General features: G+C 34.9%; 1 protein-coding gene across 3 annotated transcripts in view; it reads left to right on the top strand.

Annotated features, from left to right (window-relative positions):
* KNL1 (kinetochore scaffold 1) overlaps positions 1–21,124 on the top strand; it is a 55,106-nt gene that overhangs the window by 26,543 nt on the left and 7,439 nt on the right. For 2 of the 3 annotated variants that reach the window (XM_016220405.2, XM_016220402.2), the window contains 12 exons: positions 170–5,902; positions 7,180–7,318; positions 7,733–7,800; positions 8,194–8,292; positions 9,584–9,699; positions 12,188–12,278; positions 12,921–13,067; positions 13,691–13,778; positions 19,192–19,269; positions 19,466–19,505; positions 20,013–20,114; positions 20,748–20,848. In XM_016220405.2, the coding sequence (XP_016075891.2) occupies positions 170–5,902; positions 7,180–7,318; positions 7,733–7,800; positions 8,194–8,292; positions 9,584–9,699; positions 12,188–12,278; positions 12,921–13,067; positions 13,691–13,778; positions 19,192–19,269; positions 19,466–19,505; positions 20,013–20,114; positions 20,748–20,848 (6,802 nt within the window). The remainder of the gene's footprint in view (positions 1–169; positions 5,903–7,179; positions 7,319–7,732; positions 7,801–8,193; positions 8,293–9,583; positions 9,700–12,187; positions 12,279–12,920; positions 13,068–13,690; positions 13,779–19,191; positions 19,270–19,465; positions 19,506–20,012; positions 20,115–20,747; positions 20,849–21,124) is intronic. The other variant, XM_016220403.2, reaches the window with a different exon arrangement.

Here is a 21,124-nt window from a genome sequence, read left to right as displayed (position 1 = left end):
ATAGAAAAATTTTTTAGTAGCAAATTACATACTACCCACCACACCATTGATTCAAACTAATGTATCATGAAACCATCATTGACGATTATTTATATAGTACATGTTGTAAAATATCTTTTTTAAAGTTTTCATTTTATTTGATTTTTTAAATATTTTGCTTTCATTATAGATTTCAGTTATAGAACATGACCATGAAAAGAAACATTCACATGACCAGACAGTCATCTTTTCAGATGAAAACCAGATGGACTTGACAGCAAGTCACACCGTGATGATTACCAAAGGCCTTTTAGATTCTACAAAAAGTGAGAAGTCCACCAAGATAGATACCACTTTGTTTCTGGCTAACTTAAAGCTTCACTCTGAGGATTCAAGAATGAAAAAAGAATTAAATTTTTCCATGGATCAAAATACTAATTCAGAAAAGAAAATAAATTTCAGTGACTTCATAAAAAGATTAAAAACAGGGAAATCTAATGCTTCTTCTACAGGACCTGATAAAGAAAATTCTGAGATATCTATTCATTCCAAAGAATCAAATAGGGCCTCTTCCATACATCAAATGCATGCATCCCTTAATGTAGATGAAAATAGCAGTAATGTGACTAAAATCTTTAGAGAACAAGATGATGGGATGAATTTCACCCAGTGTCATACAGCCAATATTCAGAGTTTGGTTCCCACATCCAGTGAGGCCAACTTAAGGGAATTTAAAAGTGATGATACTACAGTTTATGGCAATGACTTGATGGACTTGACAATAAACCGCACTATACAAATTTTACCCTCAGCCGATAATTTATCTGAAATAGAAAATCAAACTCAGACTGTGATGATCGATGTTACAACAGGTTGTAGAACTAAAACTCCAGGAAAGAAGACAGTCTTTGAGAATAAACCAAATGCTGCTTTTCCTGACCATTCCTTAAATCCTAAAGGTGAAATACATATTACCAGAGGTCATATTACTGGGACAGAAACTCACACAGTCACACAGACTTCTAACCAAGATGTTAGAACATTGGCCATGATCCCAGAACCTATATGTTCCAGTCCAGAAATTCAAGGTTATAAGACATTTTTGCACTCTAGTTGTAATGATGCCATGGAACTGACCAAATGTCTCTCAAGTATGAAAGAGGAAAAAAATTTGCTGGAGCATGACTGTAATTATGCCAAAATGTATCATAATTCAGATGCCAACTCTCTTCTCATAGGGAAAACTATTTATTCAGGAGAGGATAGCATGGACTTTACTAAGAGTCACACAGTTGCAATAGATAATCAAAATTTTAAAGAAGATCAGACAAATGTACAGATAACAGCCATACCAATATTTGAAAAAGAAGTGATGTTCCAAAATCACTTAACTGTATCAAAGGATGAGGAAATGAATGTGAATTGTAGCTCAGTTCCTTATGTATCTAAGGAAGGATTACAGCAGGATCAGGCAAATCCATTGTCTATTTCATTGACTGGCAAAAAGACTGTAATCTTCACAGGTGAAGAAAATGATTTGACTAAAAGTCACACAACTAACTTAGGAAGTCAAGCTCCTCTTGCATCTTATAATCTAGCATCTGAGGATGCCAGTAAATCTCACTGTGACAGCAAGAGCCTTTTAAATGAATGGGAAAAAATGACCAAAAGTCATAATGAACTATCCCAACAACCAAAAATTAAATCTAAAAACATCCTAACTGACACCTGGGGCAAAGAAATAAATCAAGTTTTGAAGATTTCACCCTATCTTGATAAAGTTTCTTATCAGTCAGTTGATGTAAACCAGGACAAAGCAACAAGCTATAATATAGTATACTCTGGTGGAGATCTTAATAAACAAGTAGCACTGGGAAAGAATAGAAATACAGTTTCATGTGAGCAATCTTTGTTTCCTACCACGCGACTATTTTCATCAGAAGGACAATCTGCCATGGAAAATCATAATATTGCTGTTAACAGTCATATAGTAAAATCTATACCAAGCCAGAATTCTAAACTGCCTGAGTCACTGAGGGAAAGTTTAGGCAATCCCACCTTTGACTGTTCTCGTGACAAGACAATTATTTGTTCAGAAGAGGAACAAAATATGGATCTTACCAAGAGTCACACTGTTGTCATTGGATGTGGTCCTTCTGAAGTACAAGAACTTGGTAAGACTAATTTAGAACATACTAACAGCCAACTAATAAACAGACAGGTAGCTGTTAAAGTTGAAAAATGTAATAAAACTCCTATAGAAAAAACTGGAGTGTTTATTTTTAATGGTATGGATGTATTGGAGGACAGAAGTATACAGAAACCTGGATTCCTGAATGAAAAGCAAGATGTCAAAATTTGTGGAAGGAAGAGTATTGATGGACTAAAAATTGATAAGACTGTTATATTTTCAGAGGGTAATGAGAATGATATGGATATCACCAAAGGTTATACATTGGAAATAAATCATAAACCTTTATTAGATGAACGTGATTCCCATTTGGTGCCTTTGGCAGGAACTTCTAAAACTGTTTTGTATACATGTGGGCAGGATGACATGGAGGTCACTAAAAGTCACACAACTGCCATAGAATGTGAAACTGTGTCACCAGATGAAATAATTACCAGGCCTGTGGACAAAACTGTAATATTTATAGATAATCATGACGAACTAGAAATGACAAAGTCTCACACGGTTTTCATTGACTACCAAGCAAAGGAAAGAACTGTGCTTCTAGACAGACCTGACTTTGAACTATCTAAAAGGAAAAGCCTAGGAAAACCAAAAGTGACTTCTGCTGAGAAGAATGTTTTCTTTCCAGAGAATGGTGAAAATGACCATTCAGCAGCAAAAGTCAGCCGGCTAACAGTACTTGAGGAACAGTCTAATAGTGGTCCTAAGGAGAAAGCTGTAGCATTTATAGCTGATGAGAACATGGAAGTGTCTGCATCAACCATTTGGAAAAGCGACAAAGATATACAAAAGCCTGCATTTCTGAATGAGCCTCTGTCAGGCAAAAGTCAAAGAAGGAAAAGCCTTAGACTCAAAAATGGCAAGCCCATTGCATTTTCAAGTAATGAGAAAAATGATACTATCCAGAGTTGTACAGTGGAAATGAATAACAAAAGTGCCCTGGAAGATAGAGAAGACACCTGTTTGATGTCTTTGGCAGGAACTTCTAAAACTGTTTTGTATACATGTGGGCAGGATGACATGGAGGTCACTAGAAGTCACACAACTGCCATAGAATGTGAAACTGTGTCACCAGATGAAATAATTACCAGGCCTGTGGACAAAACTGTAATGTTTATAGATAATCATGATGAACTGGAAATGACAAAGTCTCACACTGTTTTCATTGACTACCAAGCAAAGGAAAGAACTATGCTTCCAGACAGACCTGACTTTGAACTATCCAAAAGGAAAAGCCTAGGAAAACCAAAAGTGACTTCTGCTGAGGAGAGTGTTTTCTTTCCAGAGAATGGTGAAAGTTACCATTCAGCAGCAAAAGTCAGCCAGCTAATAGTACTTGGGGAACAGTCTAATAGTGGTCCTAAGGAGAAAGCTGTAGCATTTATAGCTGATGAGAACATGGAAGTGTCTACATCAACCATTTGGAAAAGCGACAAAGATATACAAAAGCCTGCATTTCTGAATGAACCTCTGTCAGGCAAAAGTCAAAGAAGGAAAAGCCTTAGACTCAAAAATGGCAAGCCCATTGCATTTTCAAGTAATGAGAAAAATGATACTATCCAGAGTTGTACAGTGGAAATGAATAACAAAAGTGCCCTGGAAGATAGAGAAGACACCTGTTTGATGTCTTTGGCAGGAACTTCTAAAACTGTTTTGTATACAGGTGGGCAGGATGACATGGAGATCACTAGAAGTCACACAACTGCCTTAGAATGTAAAGCTGTCTCACCAGTTAAAATAACCACTGGGCCTATGGACAATACTGTAATGTTTATAGATAATCACAGTGATCAGGAAGTCACCAAGTCCCATACTGCTGTCACTGAATGTCAAGCCACAGAAAAAATACTTCAAGAGTGCCCTAAATTTGGAACAGCAAAAAGAAAAACCTTGGGTGTTTCTTTTCCTAAGGATGGTAGCTCTGTTCAAGAAATCACTAAAAAACAAGCACAGGCTGTAGAAAACAAAATTGTTCTTCATACTGAGCAAAAGCATCATGTGATACCCTATTCTAATACATTGTCTGGGGATCAAGGTGAGATAGGAATCATCAAATTCCATAACACTGCTGTGGATGAAAAGGTCATGGCAAAAGTTGTAGACCAGGCCTATACATTGGAAAAAGCCAAACTTGAAAGCTGCCACTTAAATAGCACAGAGAGAAGAAATGTAGATTTTACAAACAGTCATGCACCTGCTATTTGTGGATCAAGCAATAATTATTCCTGTTTACCAAATGCTATATCCTCTTTTGATAATTTGGAGGGGAATGTCATGTCCTTATGTGATAAAAATGAGAAAGCCAGTAATTGCCCAGTGCAGAATGATCTTGCTTATGCAAATGATTTAGCCAGTGAGTATTGTTTGAAATCTGAGGGATTGCTTCTCACTACTCCTTGTTCTTTGTTAGAGAAGGAGAAAGTTACTCAAACCAATACCAAAGGACATTTAGATGACTATGTCATAACAGTGCTCAAAGATCAAGATCTGATTAAGGAGCCCCAAAGTCTATTAGCTAATCAAACTTTAATACATGGTCAGGATTTGGGGAACATAACTAAACTTGATTCAAAGGAAGTATCTTTTACTCTTCCAGAGGATCATATGGAGGACTTTGTTCATAATGCAGAACATAGTTTAAAGCAGACCTTTGTTGATGATGTTTATATTGGTTCTCAGCCTCATTTCTCAACCCACCTACCTCCATTATCTCAACAAGGACAGAGTATTGTTAATAAAGATGAAGCAATATTGTCTAAAGCTGGAAATAAGAATTTAAATACTGTTATAAGAAATTCCTCTGTACCCACATATGAAAACGAGTCTAAGATGCTTAATAATGAGAAAAAATTTACTGTAGCCTGTGAAAAAGAACTGAAGAAAAATATCCAAACAGCTAAATGTAATATAGCCATAGATTTCCACAGTAACTCAGAGTTGGCTAAGCAAGTTATTCAAACTCATGCCAATCCTAAAGAAGCATCAGATCCTGTAATTGCATCTAATGCTTCAAGTTTTAGTAGTGGCAAACCAAATCTGAATAATTTGAATGGGAAAACTGAAGAATTTTCAGATTTCCTAACTGCTCATATACCACCTTTTCCAGAACAATTACTTGAATTAGTAAATAAGGCAGACAGTGATATGAGTGTAGTGCAAGCCACAGAAATAAATAATAACACAGTGTCCAACAGTGTTAAAGATGATAGGGATGAAGAAAATACATTTTTTCATAATCGAGCTGAAACCAACTCTGTACCATTAATGACAGTTGTAAATGATAAAGTGAGAAGATGTTCTTTGGGAATATTTTTACCCAGATTGCCAAAGAGAAATTGTAGTGTCACTGGTATTGATGACCTGGAGCAAATTCCATCAGATACAACTGATTTAAATCACTTAGAAACTCAGCCGGTCTCCAGTAAGGATTCAGGCATTGGATTTATTGGAGCTAAACTGAACTTAAGTCCATCTCAATATATAAATGAGGAAGATCTTCCTATATATCCTGGTGAGATTAATTCCTCAGACTCAATTAGCATAGAAACTGAGGAGAAGGCTTTGATTGAGACATACCAGAAAGAGATTTCACCATCTGAAAATAAAATGAAAGAAACCTGCAATAGCCAAAAAAGAACCTGGGTACAAGAAGAAGATGATGATACTCAGAATGAGAAAAAAATCAGAAAAAGCGAGATTAAGTTTAGTGATACTGCACAAGATCAGCAGGTGAGCTCTGCCTTGAAGTAAGGAATGTTCTTGATTTTTTAAAAATGAGTATTCTTGAATTTTAATTTAGTCTTGGATAAGCAGGAATTGATTATTTTCAGATATAGAGCTGACGAAATATTTCTTTGTAGCATCTTAAGAAATTAACTGACTAGCACCTAGACTTAAAAACAATTTGAAGTGATAAATGGTCACAAAAAATGAAGTGGAAAGTAGTACAAAAGTTAATGTTGAAATTATGTAATTCTAAATATTCTGTCACCTCTGGTGATTTGTCATGGTATCCATGAAAGAGGATATAAATATTAAAATTGAGGAACACTGGATAATTCAGGAGAATAAAACCTGTTACTCAAACTGAGTTTTATAGGTGGAGAAATGAAGATTAAAAGTATAAGAGGTTCATAGAAAACAAAGTTTAAACTCTTAAAAAATATGTAAGCTTAGAAGATGATTTCAGTGGTTCTGTAAGATGCGGTGTTGAGGAAATGGTTTGTCTATGAAGCTTTGAAAAAGTAGTAACAGTAATATAAAATGTATAACTGAATAGATTCTATGAAAATTAGTATTACTTTTTTCCATAAATATTCACTGTGTATCTGCCATGTCCTAGGTACGGTTTAGGTTGTTAGGAATGCCTCAGTGGGAACTTATAGATAAAAATCTGCTCTCATGGAACTTATATCCTAGCATTTAGACAAAAAATATAATGTCCTCAAAAAGATATGTAAGTAGGTAGATGAAAATGACAAATATTTAAGTCTGTAAAGTCAAATGGTTAAAATGATAAAAACAGCATCACGTGACTTAAAATGTATTTGACTTCAATTAAGGGAGTCTTGGTCACCAAGTGAAGAAAGCACTAAACCGTGGAAATAAGTTTCTTTTCTGTATTCTAGCCAGGACCACCAATATTCTGTTCTTGTTTTCTGCAGTGTGGTAGCCCTGACCCTGGTGGCTAGTAGTTGAATAATTGAGTAGGTCAACATTATAGCTCATAGGATCTGGCTATAACTTAGATATATCTGTGAAATAATTAGCTTTTACAGTGTAATGCAAAAAGTTATTTCTATGTATTTTAAAATAAAGTTACTTTTAACTCTAAAGGCTTCAGTTGCCTGTTACTTATTCTAATTCTTTGCTAAGGGATCTCATAAGAGTTATACATAAATTTTATGTTAGAAGTATTTCTGTTAGTGTTCAACAAACATGTAGTCATTATAAATATTCAGTGTTATAACTTTATCCTGACAATGTTCCTTAATTGATAATTTCAGATTTTTGATCATCATGCTGAAGGGGATATAGATAAAAATGCTAACAGTGTATTGATGAAAAGCCTGGGCAGGACCCCATCTAGTTGCAGCAGTTCTCTGGATTCGATCAAGGCTGATGGGACCTCTCTGGACTTTAGCAGTAAGATGATGTTCATGAAAGCTGGTTAATAGAAGTTGTCTACTTACTTGACTAATAATAAATGTATTTCAGTTCAGAAGATGTTTGAAATTTGTGTAAACTTTTGGGGGGTATATGTAGTTGGTAAATAAAATAATATTTACTTTATATTTAATTCTTAATTATTTTAATAAATGGAGAAGTGAAATACTAAACAGGTTAGAGTGATTTCCTTAAGAGGCTTATACTCAGTAGAGAGACATTGAATGGAGCCCTAACACTGTAATATACTTTGTCCTACAAATGACTCTTTCCAACAAGATCCTAATGGATAGCTTCAGGAGCATGAACCACACATAAACCTGAATGATAGCTAAAATTAAGTTTACAATTTAATTTTGACTTGTTCATCATCCAAATTTGCCTTACTTCTAGCATACCGCAATAGTCAGATGGAATCTCAGTTACTCACAGACACTGTTTGTGAAGAGAGCTTAAAGGAGGTATGTTAAAGTACTTATCATTTGTAATGTAACTAATTTCCTAGTTTTGTTTTCTCTTTTTTTAATTTTAAAAAATTTATGAAATGTTTTAAATATACAGAAGACAAATTTTCTTTTCTCTGTTAAGGACTCAACATAGCAGTTAATTAATTATATGGAGTACAAATAATGATCAGAAGACCTAAGTTTTATTGTTCCCCAATTCTACTGTTACTGAATAACCTTAAGAAATAAATTTTAGATAAAATCTTTTCATGTACAGCCTACAAATATCTAAATAGTATTTCCACAAACATGTGAAAAGTACTTTAAGCTATTTTGAAATAAATGAGATGGTTATAATCAAAATGAGCTCACCTTGATCATCATACAAGCTTTTTTTTCTTTCCTCAGAAACTCAAAGATGGGAGAATAACAGTAAAGGAGTTCTTTATACTTCTTCAAGTCCACATTTTGATACAGAAACCCCGACAGAGCACTCTCCCAGCCAAAGTGAGTGCAATTTCTTGGCAAATAGCTGCCTCCATTAGAATATATTATACTTATTTACTAAACTGCATCAAAGTAAGCATTCATTCAGAAACAAAAAAAGAATCTAAAGAAGCAAATTTTCCTTTAATAGGTACATTTGTGGTTAGCATAAAGATCAGTATTTTTTTATATCATGGATTTTCATAGGGTGAAATTTTATTTTTTTTATTCCTTGTCATCTATTTTGTTTTTGATACTTTTTCCTGAACATATGCTCTTTCCCACCGTTAAAAAAATCTAAGAATATCAGGTTTTAATAAACCGTTTTCAAAATAAATATGTAAAATCATAGAATATTTGAATAATACAATCAACAAACTTAATGTAAAAGATTAATAGAAAAATTTATAACACTTTCATAGGAATATTTTTTCTCTTAAGCCTGTCGAACATTTATAAAAATTAGTTATGCCCTTGGCGACAAAGAAAACATTAGCAAACTGAAAAAAAATGGAGATTTTATGGACCACATCATCTGACCTTAATCCAATAAAATTAGAACTAATAAAAGGATTAAACATTCTTTAGGTTCTTAGAAATTAAGAAACACATTTCTAAATCTTATATCAAAGAGGAAACCAAAACTATTTGGAAAGCAGAGGAGAACATTTAATACCAAATCTATGGGACATACAGCAAAAGTTATGCTTAACAGGAAATTAAAAGCCTCACATATCATTGTTATAGAAGAGAATCTAAAAATAAAGGAATTATTAATACTCACTTTAAGAAATTAGAACAATAAAATAATACCCATAAAAAGGCAGGAAGATAATAAGTGCAGATAAATGGTAAAGCTAATGAATTTTTAGGTATTGATTTACTTAATGTATAGCCATTTTTATTTTTTCCACCTTTTTTGAGCTTTAATTGACAAATAATGCATAGACATTTTATTTTGTTTTATTTATTGTTTTTAAAATTTATTTCATTGTCGAAAGTATTACAGATGTCTAGGTCGATGCTCAATCGCTCAGCCATGCCAACCAGGCACACAAAGACATTTTAAAATCACAATCCCATGTGAATGGAACTTCTATAGTTTCCCTAAACATCTGTGAAAAATGGACTTTGAGGTCAGAGACTTGAATTCGAATTCCAACTTATAGCTTTACTGAGTGTAAGAATTTTCATAGAGTATTCAAATTTTTCTCTGTAGAACTTTTAAAAATAGGTACTTCTGAAACAGTTGTTAAGTGTGGTTTGTTCTCAAAATACTGGTTTTGAGGGACTGATTTTTTTTTTTTTTCAGTTTACTATAAACACACAACCTACTCCAGAAGATCTGATGTTAAGTCAATATGTTTACCGACCCAAGATACAGATATATAGAGAAGATTGTGAGGCTCTTCGCCAAAAGATTGAAGAGTATGAAAGTTTTCATTTTTTTGTGTTTGTTGGATGGGTGAACAATCCGTGTGGTAAGATTTTGATTGGAATAACACTAGCTTAGAAAAAACTTGATGGCATTAATTGGTGGTGTGGTACAGTATGTTTTTAGAAAGAGTTTTGGCTTTAAGACTGAAGCTCAATCATGGCTACGATGCTAACTATTTAGCATTATGTAAATCATTTAACCTTTATTTGCACATCCATAAATTGGGGATAATAATAATACATAATAATAGGTATTATTATCGTAAATATGAGCAGTAGAAAATAGTGTATATAAAAAGTTTTTATGCCATTTTTAGCAAAAAGTGTGTCCCCAGTTAACAATAATTATTAGATTATGATATCATAAATTGATTGCAAAGGAACATCTTCAAGAGAGAGATGTCCCTTTATAGATTTATATATAGTGCCTAAAAACAGGAATGCCTTAGGGTTTATAATTTTATCACATTTGCCCTTGATTTGCATGTATAAAAGAACATGGTTTTGCTCAACCTGTAGCTTAGGGCTTTGGTATATATAGATGCTGCAGACTAATTTACAAATTTGGCATAGCATACCTAGATTCCCACAGGTAGATCAGGACTTATAACCCAAAATAATGTTTATATCATACTTATCTAGAACTATTCAATTAAATTTGAACCAATCTAACAAACAAAAAAGTACATGGTTTTAAAAATAGAGACTTAAGATGCTGTTAAATTATCATACTGCAGATTTGCCTGATTCTGGCTTATTTATTCAACAAATACATATTTGAGCACATACTATGTGCTAGCTACTGCTTTAAGTACTGAGGTTCTTCACTGAACAAGACAGACAAGTTTATTCAAGTTGTTTAAGTGATTTGTTTGAGAATATTTTATTTTGAACGATTAACAATGGGTAGTGTGTTTAGATGTGCTCTTCTATTTGATTTTGCACTTCTATGCCCTTATATAATATCTTTGAACTCTCTGGTAGAAGTTTATATCTTCTGCTTATTTTTGTTGTTGTTAATCCTCACCTGAGGATATTTTTTCCATTGATTTTTTTTTTAGAGAGAGTGGAAGGGAGGGAGGGAGAAAGAGAGAGAGAAACATCAATGTGAGAGAGACAATGTGTCTCTCTCATATTGATTGGTTGCCTCCTGCCCATGCCCCTGGTCGGGGCCAGGGATTGAGTCTGCAACTGAGCTACTTGCCCTTGATCGGAATCAAACCCACGAACGACCCTTCAGTCCCCGGGCCAACACTCTAACCACTGAGCCAAACCAGCTAGGGCTCTTCTGCTTATTAACAAGAGGCTAATATATATCTTTGCTACTTTTATAAATGCTTTTCTGTAAAGGTGAAATAGGACTTTGAACTGAATTGGGAACTTTTATTTAAAATAATAGTTACAGCCCTAGCCGGTTGCTCAGTGGTTAGAGCGTCGGCGTGTGGACTGAAGGGTCTTGGGTTCGATTCTGGCCAAGGGCACATATCTCAGTTGCAGGCTTGTCCCTGGCCCTGGTTGGGGCAGGTGAGGGAGGCAACCAATAGATGTATCTCTCTCACATTGATGTTTCTACCTCTCTCTCCTTTCCACTCTCTCTGAAAAGCAATGGAAAAAGTATCCTCAGGTGAGGATTAAAAAACAATAATAATAATAATAATATAAAATAATAGTTACAGCCTTGGCTGATGTGACTCGGTGGTAGAGCTTCAGCCTGTGCACCGAAAGGTCTTGGGTTAGATTCCCAGTCAAGGACATGTCTCTGGGTTGCCGGTTTGCTCCATTCCCCCTGTTGGAGCTTGTGTGGGAGGCAGCCAGTTGACATGTCTCTCTTGCATCAATGTTTCTCTGTCTCTCTCTCTCTCCCTCTCTCCCCCCGATTCTTCCCCCTCTCTCCGAAAAGCTTAGATGAGGATTAACAAAACAAAACAGCCCGGTCGGGCATGGCTCAGTGGTTGAGCATCAACCTAGGATCCAGGCGATCGGGGTTCGGATTCCCAGTCAGGGCACATGTATGGGTTGTGGGCTCCATCCCCAGTCAGGGGCGTGCAGGAGGCAGCCAATCAATGAATCACTCATCATTGATGTTTCTCTCTCTCTCTCCCCCTCTCCTTTCCTCTCTCTGAAATCAATAAAGATATATTTAAAAACAAACAAACAAAGAACCCAAAAAGTTACAACTTCACAATTATGCATTGACAGGCCTTAAAGATTCTTTATTAGCATCATGTTTTCTGGTTGGAACAAGCTGATAACATTAAGATGAGAGTTCTGTTTGTGAGAAGTCTTTTTGATTCATAACATTCTTGAACTGTTCTATAAGTGTTGAAAAATAATAAGGCTGCACTGTTCTTGAGTGAATTCCCCTCTTTTCATGTAGAAAAAGAACTAGGAGAATTAAATTAACTAGGACTGTAGATCTGAATTAATTCATTGAAGCTGATTTCTGAACCCTATACTAATTAACTTTTCTATATTTTAGATTAAAGCTTTCTGCGTTGAACCAAGATAAACTGTTAACTGATGTAAACAGAAACTTATGGGAAAAAATGAGACACTGCTCTGATGAGGAGGTACTTACTTTTGTGTCATTTTCTGAATGGGAATCAGTATAGACATTTTGAACAATTCTTATTATGAAATAGGTAGCTATTACTTGGTAATTAGTGATGAGTTCTTTAACTTACTTATCAGGTGTCATATGTTACCAAGGTTTTATTTCTTTATACATGAGTAATTATTAATATATAATTTTTTCATATGTTACCAAGGTTTTATTTCTTTATACATGAGTAATTATTAATATATAATTTTTTCAAACCTGAAATTACCAATTTAATATTGAAACTTATGAATATTGAAACTGAAATATAGTTGAAGTTTATTTAGAGTTCTCTTCTTGTTTGCCTTTCACTTAGATTTAGATGAGGAAAAGATTTAATTGATTAAATAAGTAACTCATTTCATATGTGCACTATATGAGTTTTATTAAGTAAGAGCCTGTCATTGTTTAATTTGTAATATGAGTAAGTGAATTAAAAGCAGGAATCAAAATTAAAATCTTTGGTTGTGCTTTTAAACTATTAAGTGGAATTAAATTTGTGAATGAGAAGTGCCCTACCTTAAAAATTAGAGCCTAGAACGGGCAAAGCTTAGCACTTATTATCTGAACCAGTATTCTCAGATCATTTGACTTTTCAACTCATTTGTTTTAGTGCATTGTAGCCTTTGACTTTTCCTTACAGCTGAAGACCTTTGGAATTTACCTGAATAAAATTAAATCACATTTTACCAAGATGACTAAAGTCTTCACTCACCAAGGAAAAGTGGCTCTCTACAGCAAGCTGGTGCAGTCAGCGCAGGTAATTTGACACAGTTAATAGCATAGAAAGAAAGGTCTATTAAAATTACTTTATGGTAATTTTACTAATAATATGGGCCCATTCCTTATCTCAATTTTTTTATCCATTATCCATATTGAAATAAAACAATATAGGATTCCGATCTTTCATTGCTAAGGACTATAGTATTATCTTTCACATAGTTCATACCTAGCTCTGTACATTTGTGTGTGTTTAAAGTAGCATTTCCTAAAGTGATTGTCCTTTTAGAAAGGTTTTGTATTTTAAAACTTTGTATTAGCAAATAAGTCTGGGAAATTTTACATGCAATATTACCCTTTCAGAGAAATATAATAGTTAGGATACTAATGTCTACAGTCTTTTTTAAAAGGTCTAAAATGAAAAAAAAATGCTTTAATTCTATTGGACCATTGTTTCCCATATTCATTTGACCATAGGACATTTTTAATGAATTCTTTTTTTCAAGTGAAATTTAAGTCTAGACTGGCAATTTTGACCTTCATTTTAAGATCTGCCCATTTATGGTTTGGACATAGCAGTTATGCCAGCTATTTGAAACATGATAATGTTGTAATGTTTTGTTTGAAACTTTAACTTGACAGTCTATAATATTGTGTGTTTAGAATGAGAGGGAGAAACTTCAGATAAGAATAGATGAGATGGACAACCTACTTAAGAAGATTGCTAAGTGCCTCACTGAGTTGAAAATAGGTAAAGTATCTTGAATATATTTTCAAAAGAAAATTTAATTTTATCTAAATGCTTCGTTTCATACAGATTACTGGTCACACAATACTAAAGCCTTATATTAGTAGCTTGAAACATTAAATTAGATCAATTTAAAGCTCCTTTACTCTGTGGTTTTCCACACTATCAACAAGAGATGCCTAAGAGCTCTTTGGAAAACTCTCCATAAACTAGACGATAATCTGTTTTGTTTTGTTTTTTAAATATATCTTTATTGATTTCAGAGAGAGGAAGGGAGAGGGAGAGAGAGTTGAAACGTCATTGGTGAGAGAGTCATTGATCAGATGCCTCCTGCATGTCCCCAACTGCGGATCAAGCCTGCAACCCTGCATGTGCCCTGACTGGGAATCGAACCGTGATCTCCTGGATCCTAGTTCTATGCTCAGCCACTGAGCCACGTCCAGCCGGGCCATAATCTGTTTTTTTAATAGATGAACTTATCTCTATTTAAAAATGAGACTTTTGCCCTGGCTGATGTGGCTCCGTTGGTTGGGCGTTGTCCCATGCACCAGAGGATTGTCGGTTGATTCCTGGTCGGGGCATATGCCCGAGTTTTGGGCTCAATCCCCACTGAGGTAGCCAATTGATGTTTTGCTCTCACACATCAGTGTGTTTCCCACTGGCTTCCTCTCTCTAAAAATAATAAAAAAATGTTTTAAATAAATAAAAATGAGCCTTTCCGTTTGACCTCTCATAACCCCAACTTGTTTAGTATTGCCCTGAGACTGCTTTCTCAAAGATTACTAAATTCCACATAATCATCAAATTTGGTAACTCTCAGTCCTTAGCTATCTTGACCACTTTAAGCATTTGAAAATGTGATGATTATTTTCTTCCTGAAACATGCATCTCCCTGACTCTGTGATACTGTACTACCCTGACCCTATTCTTTTCTCCTGGTTGTTTCTTTTAGCTCCTCTGTTAGCCTCTCCCTAACTGACCCCTTGTGTAGGGATTTAGATTTTTATCATCTACTCATTTCTGTATGCCTCCCCTAATGCTTTCATCTGCCTTAACAATTCTGTTTATATGAATGATTCCCAAGTTCAGTTAAATTAATCAAGCGTTTGTTGAGCACCTTCTGCATGCTGTGCTTTGCATCAGAAAAAATACATGTAAGACACAGATTTTGCCTATAGTAGCTTATAATCATTTTGGGTGAAGGCATTTTTAGCCTATGTATCTTGAATTCCAGACATAACTTTTCTAGCATCTTGCTGAACCTCTCGGCAAATGTGCCCTTAAGCATCTTAAGCTCTGTGTGAATAAACAGAATTTATTGTCTTTTCCCATTTCCAAAATAAAATCTGAAAACTTGTTTTCCCTTTAATGTTTCTTGTCTCTGTTGATGGCATCACCATTCTGATATATTGTAAAAAGCTCAAAACTTTTGTCTTTGGCCTCTCTTATAAAGTTCTGTTCTTATTTGCTTCTACAACATTTCTTTTATTCTTTCCTATTCCCATCAAGGCTATCATTTAATTCTTTGAAATATGCTATTTGACGTCTTCCAACTTGAAAAAAATTTTAATATGTTTTTATTGATTTTAGAGAAAGGGAGAGGGAGAGAAAGATAGACACATCAATGATGAGAGAGAGTCATTGATCGGCTGCCTCCTGTGGGCCCCCTTACTGTGGATCAAGCCCCCAACTTGGGCATTTGCCCTGACTGGGAATCGAACCATGACCTCCTGGTTCATAGGTTATCACTCAACAACAGCCACGCTGGCCAGGCTAACTTGAATTTGTTTATACTCTTCCTTCTATCTCCTTCCAGTCCAACCTGCATATTGCTGCCAGATTAATAATTATGAAGGAGAACTTTCAACAATAAAGATAAAATTTTTAAAAATTAAATTAAAAAATAATAATAATAGTTATGAAGGACAGTTTTCATTATATTATACCCTTGAAAGACTTTTCTCTTTGCATTTATTATGAAATAAAGTCCAAGCTCCTAAGCTTCACATACATTTTCTAAAATCATTTTTAGATTTTTCTTATGTGATTTACAGAATTACTCCCTTACACATTTTAAATTCCAACCAAATCATAGTTACTTTTGTATAATTTATCTTTCTAAATAAATTGTGAATTTCGTGGGAGCAACGATCAGCTTTTATTTTTCTCCACATGCTTCAAAATTCTTAGAACTATGCTTTCCACAGAATTGAATTGATAAATATATGAATTTTATAGTCTTAGACTACCCTACCCCTTTGTTCATTACCTTACTTTCTTTTTTTTTTGAAGTTATCATTGTTGAAAGTATTACAGATGTCCCCTTTTTCCCCCCATTGATCCCCTCCACCCTGCCTTTACCACATTATTGTTTGTGCTCATGGGTTATACATACATGTATATAAGTTCTTAGGTTAATCTCTCTCCATCCACCACCCACTCCTGCCTTACCACTGAGATTCATCAGTCTGTTCCATGCTTCTATGTCTCTGGATCTATTTTGTTCATTGGTTTATTTTGTTCATTAGATGCCACATATGAGTGAGATCATGTGATACTTGTTTTTCTCTGACTGGCTTATTTCACTTAGCATAATACTCTCAAAGTCCCTCCATGCTGCCTCAAAGGATAAGAGATCATTCTTTTTTACAGCTGCATAGTATTCCATAGTGTAAATATACCACGGCTTTTTAATCCACTCATCTACTGATAGGCACTTGGGCTGTTTCCAGATCTTAGCTATTGTAAATTGCACTGCTATGAACATAGGGGTGCATAAATTCTTTCTAATTTGTGTTTTGGGTTTCTTAGGATATATTCCTAGAAGTGGGATCACTGGGTCAAATGGCAGTTCCAAATTTGACTTTTTAAGGACACTCCATACTGTTTTCCATAGTGGCAGCATCAGTCTCCATTCCCACGAGCAGTGTATCCGAGGAGATGCTTCATTTAATTTCAGTCTTCTTGAGCTTGTAGACACTTGTTTTGTGTCCTAACATATGATCTGTCTTTGAGAATGTCCCATGTGCACTTGAGAAGAATGTATATTCTACAGCTTTGGGGTGAAATGTTCTGTAAATATCAATTAAATCTATCTGAAATAGTGTGTCATTTAGAGTCAGTTTCCTTGTTAGATTTTTTTGTCTGGAAGATCAATCCAGTGAAGTCAGTGGGGTGTTAAAGTCCCCTAAAGTCCTCCAGAAGTTTTTTTATATATTTTGGTGCTTCTATATTGGGTGCATATATGTTTACCAGGGTTATATCCTCTTTAGTATTATGTAGTGACCTTTCTTGTTATGGCCTTCATTTTAAAGTCTATTTCATCAGATATGAGTATTGCTCCCCCAGCTTTTTTTTTTCTTTCATTTCCCTTTGTATGGAAAAAGTTTTCTATCCCTTCACTCTCAGCCTATGTGAGTCTTTTGTTCTGAGGTGGTTCTCCTGTAGACAGCATATATTTGGGTCATGTTTTCTTATCCATTCAGCTACCCTGTCTTTTGATTGGATCATTTAATCCATTTATATTGAAGGTTATTATTGATAGGTACTTCTCTATTTCCATTTTAATTATTTATGCCTATGTTTCTCTCTCTCTGTGTTTCTACTTATTATAGCAGTCCCTTTAACATTTCTTGCAGTGCTGGTTTGGTGCTGATAAACTTCTTTAGGCTTTTTTTGTCTGAGAAGCTCTTTGTTTCACCATCTATGATTTTGAATGATAGCTTTGCTGGATAGAGTAGTCCTGGTTTCAGTGTAGCTTCCACTTAATCTGCCACCATCTTGGATTCTTTTACTTTCTTCACAGAAAAAAAATTGAAGCCATTAGGCCTGAACTTCTTCCTTTTTAAAAAAAAATAATAAAATTATTAATTTTATTTTTTTGAGAGATAGAAACATTGATAGGTTGCCTTCTGTATGTGCCTCAACTGGGTTCGAACCCACAACCCAGGTATGTGCCCTGAACAGGAATCGAACAGGCAACCTTTTGGTGCAACGCTCAACTAACTGAGCTACTCCAGCCAGGATCCTATTTCTTTCTTGTTCATTCATTATTCCTTGAGCAAATGTAGTGAATACCTAGTAAGTGTCATATATAGTGCTTGGTGCTAAGAATACTGTAGCAATTAAAAACAAAAACTTTGTGCCCTATGGAGTTTTTAGTCTAGATGAGAATCTAAGAATTAAGCAAATAATGTTATAATAAGCGCTATGGAAGAGAGGTTACATGTGCTGGGGGGTCCTGAAACTGAATTCTGACTTAGTTGAGTCAGGAGAGGCTTCCTTCTGAGGAAGTGACATTTAAATTAAGATATGAAGAATGAGCAGTTAAAGTAAGAATGGAGGGGATAACAGACTATTCAATAGAATAACACATGCAGAAGCCCTTCTATGGGAAAGAATGTACCAAGTACAAGGGTCTGAAATACGGCCAATGTGGCTAGACTAGAGAGAGCAAAATGGAACATTGTCTGAGATAAACCTGTAGATGTCACTAAGGACCAGGCCAAAAAGGACCTCTTGAGGAGTTTTCACTTTTTTTAAGAGTAGTGAAGGGGCATTTGAAGGGTGTTAAGCACTAGTTGCAGTATAGAGATGGGTTTTGAATAGATGAGCTGTAAATGTAAGAAGTTCAGTAGTTATTAGACTGGTATGGTTAAGAAAGGATAGTAGGCCCTGGCAAGGCAGCTCAGTTGGTTAGAGCTTCATCCTAGTACACCCAGGTTATAGATGTGGTCCCTAATCAGGGCACATACAAGAATCAACCAATGAATGCATAAATAAGTGGAACAACAATTAAATGTTTTTCTCTCTCTAATCAATGAATTTTTTAAAAAATTTTTAAAAAGAAAGGACAGTAGCTTATATTAAGGGGGGCTGGTGATGGTGAAGAAAAGAAAGATTCAAAAACATTTTTGAGGTAAGAATCTAAACTTGGTTTGGGTTGTGGGGAGAGAATGGGATTTTAAGAAGGACTCCAAGGTTTTTTGTGTTTTTTTATTTATTTATTTTTTATTGTTGACACTATTACTGGGTGACTCCAAGGTTTTAGAAACAAATTAAGTAAAATGTTTTAAATGTGTATGCATGCAGTATCTGTTCAGGCTTTAGTCCACCTGCCTAACAATAACTGTGATGAAAATTTATATAAACAATTTCCAGCTAAGAATGGCCCTTGAAAAGGTGCTATTGGAGATCATTGCTATATTGCTCAAAATTCAGTTGTCTGCTACTAGAAGCAAGTTTTTGTGTGAAATTATAATTATGTCTGAGTGCTTAATTGGCAGGGAAAAGTGGGGAAAATATGAGTGTTTATCACATATTCTTAACAGTTCATTTTAGGACCATCTGTTCTTTTCATGTCCGGTTTTTAAATTACTTTTGACTGGGTTATTCTAATATACATTGTCTGCTTTAGAAACTAAGAGTTTGGAGGATGAAAAGAAGGATTATCATATGGAAGAATGGGGTTCTGGAATGAGAACTGCAGAAAAAGGTAACTGAATTAATCAAGGAGATAAATGGGGGGAAAAACCCTATGGTTCTGAGTATGTTTATTTAGGTGATATTAATTGAGCTAGAAAAAAAAAAGAAAAAAAATTGAGCTAGAATTTTCAATAAATAGATGACTTTTGTAGCAACATTCCAACGTGTCTATTCTGATAGATTTGTTTTTATTTTTCTTTTCAAAGAACTGGAACAGCTGAAAACTGAAGAAGAAAAGCTTCAGAGGTCAGCCTTCAATTTGAGTGTTTGGAAATATATTAAACTCACCCTGGCCAGTGTGGCTTGGTAGTTAGAGTGTCGGCCCGAGTACCAAAGGGTTGCGAGTTCGATCCCTGGCATAGTGAGGGTGTCTCTCACATCGATGTTTCTCTCTTTCTCCCTCCCTTCCACTCTCTCTAAATATCAATGGAAAAAATGTCCTCGGGTGAGGATTAGAAAAAAAAAAAAAATCTGAATTTTAATAATAATCTCAAAGAACATGAGAACCCCCAGGGATATTTTTACTGATTCTAACTTGAGAGCCATTGATTTAGGCCTTTCCTAATTAGACCTATGCTTCTAGATTAATGATCATTCCAAAAAAAAAACCCACTTGAGAATGCGGAAATGGATGCCATTCGCTTCATTGGGGAGCCATCTAGCATGTGACTTCTTGTTATAAACCTTTTATTTTAATAGAGTCTGAATTCTCTAACAATGGACTTATCTTTCTGTGAATACTTCTGTTTGCAGAAATCTCTTAGAACTAGAGGTACAGAAAAAGCAGACCCTTGCTCAAATAGACTTTGTTCAAAAACAAACAAATACAACTGAAGAGCTACTGGATCAGTTGAGGTAAGGAAATGCAGGGGTCATTAGTTTACATTTTATCCTATGCCTTTGTGGTTGTCTAAACCTACTAGAGCAGTTGACATGTTGGTAGCGTGTATCACTGTTTTTAACCAACGTAGCCTCAAAAAGAATCAATGTACTCAACACTAAGTTGAAAGTATACAAGGTGAGAGAGAGCTATGGAAGTATCATTTAAAAATATTTAACACTTTGTATTACCTTAGACTCATTTTTTTCCTGATATACAAATCAAGATTGAGTGAATTCTTATTTCTTTCAAAAGCATGTTTGTACATTCACAATATTTGAATTAAAGTGTTGTCTCCCACCGTGGCCATCATTCCATGCACCATAATGTTTCTGGTCAGATTCCCAGTCAGGGTACATGCGCTGGTTACCAGCTCAATCCCTAGTTGGGGGCGTGCAGGAGGCAGCCGATTAATGTTTTTCTCTCGCATCAGGATATTTCTCTTCCTTCCTCTCTGAAATTAACAAAAACATATTTAAAATAAATAAAATGTCTCCCACTCCAGTAGAAAAACTAGCAGCTGCTGCTGGTACTGTTTGGGTGGTATCTGAAGTTAACTCTCTTCCTTTATCTCAAAAACAAATTTCTTTGTCTTGTTATCTCTCTAGCCTGTCTGAATGGGATGTCATCGAGTGGAGTGATGATCAAGCTGTGTTCACCTTTCTTTATGATACAATAGAACTCACCATCACTTTTGGAGAGCCAATAGGTGAGTAGCAAAAGTAAGAGAGTTCCTCTGCATAAAAATATGTGGCTAAACTCAAATCTTTGTTTTAATACAATAACAACTATTGACATAAAGCACAGATGAAAATCTTAGAAGAGGTGATCACCTCAATTAGTGAGAATTTTATTTTTATTTTATTAAAGAGTAAAATAAAAATTCAGCTAGTGAAAGTTGCCCTTTGTTGAATTACATTAGACAGAAATTTTGCCTATCCAAATACTGGATCAACATGCTATTCAAATCTGTTTACTCTGAGCT

Source organism: Miniopterus natalensis, chromosome 1, assembly GCF_054644295.1.
Source record: "Miniopterus natalensis isolate mMinNat1 chromosome 1, mMinNat1.hap1, whole genome shotgun sequence".
NCBI lineage: Eukaryota > Metazoa > Chordata > Mammalia > Chiroptera > Miniopteridae > Miniopterus > Miniopterus natalensis.
This window is presented reverse-complemented; position numbering and strand designations above follow the sequence as displayed.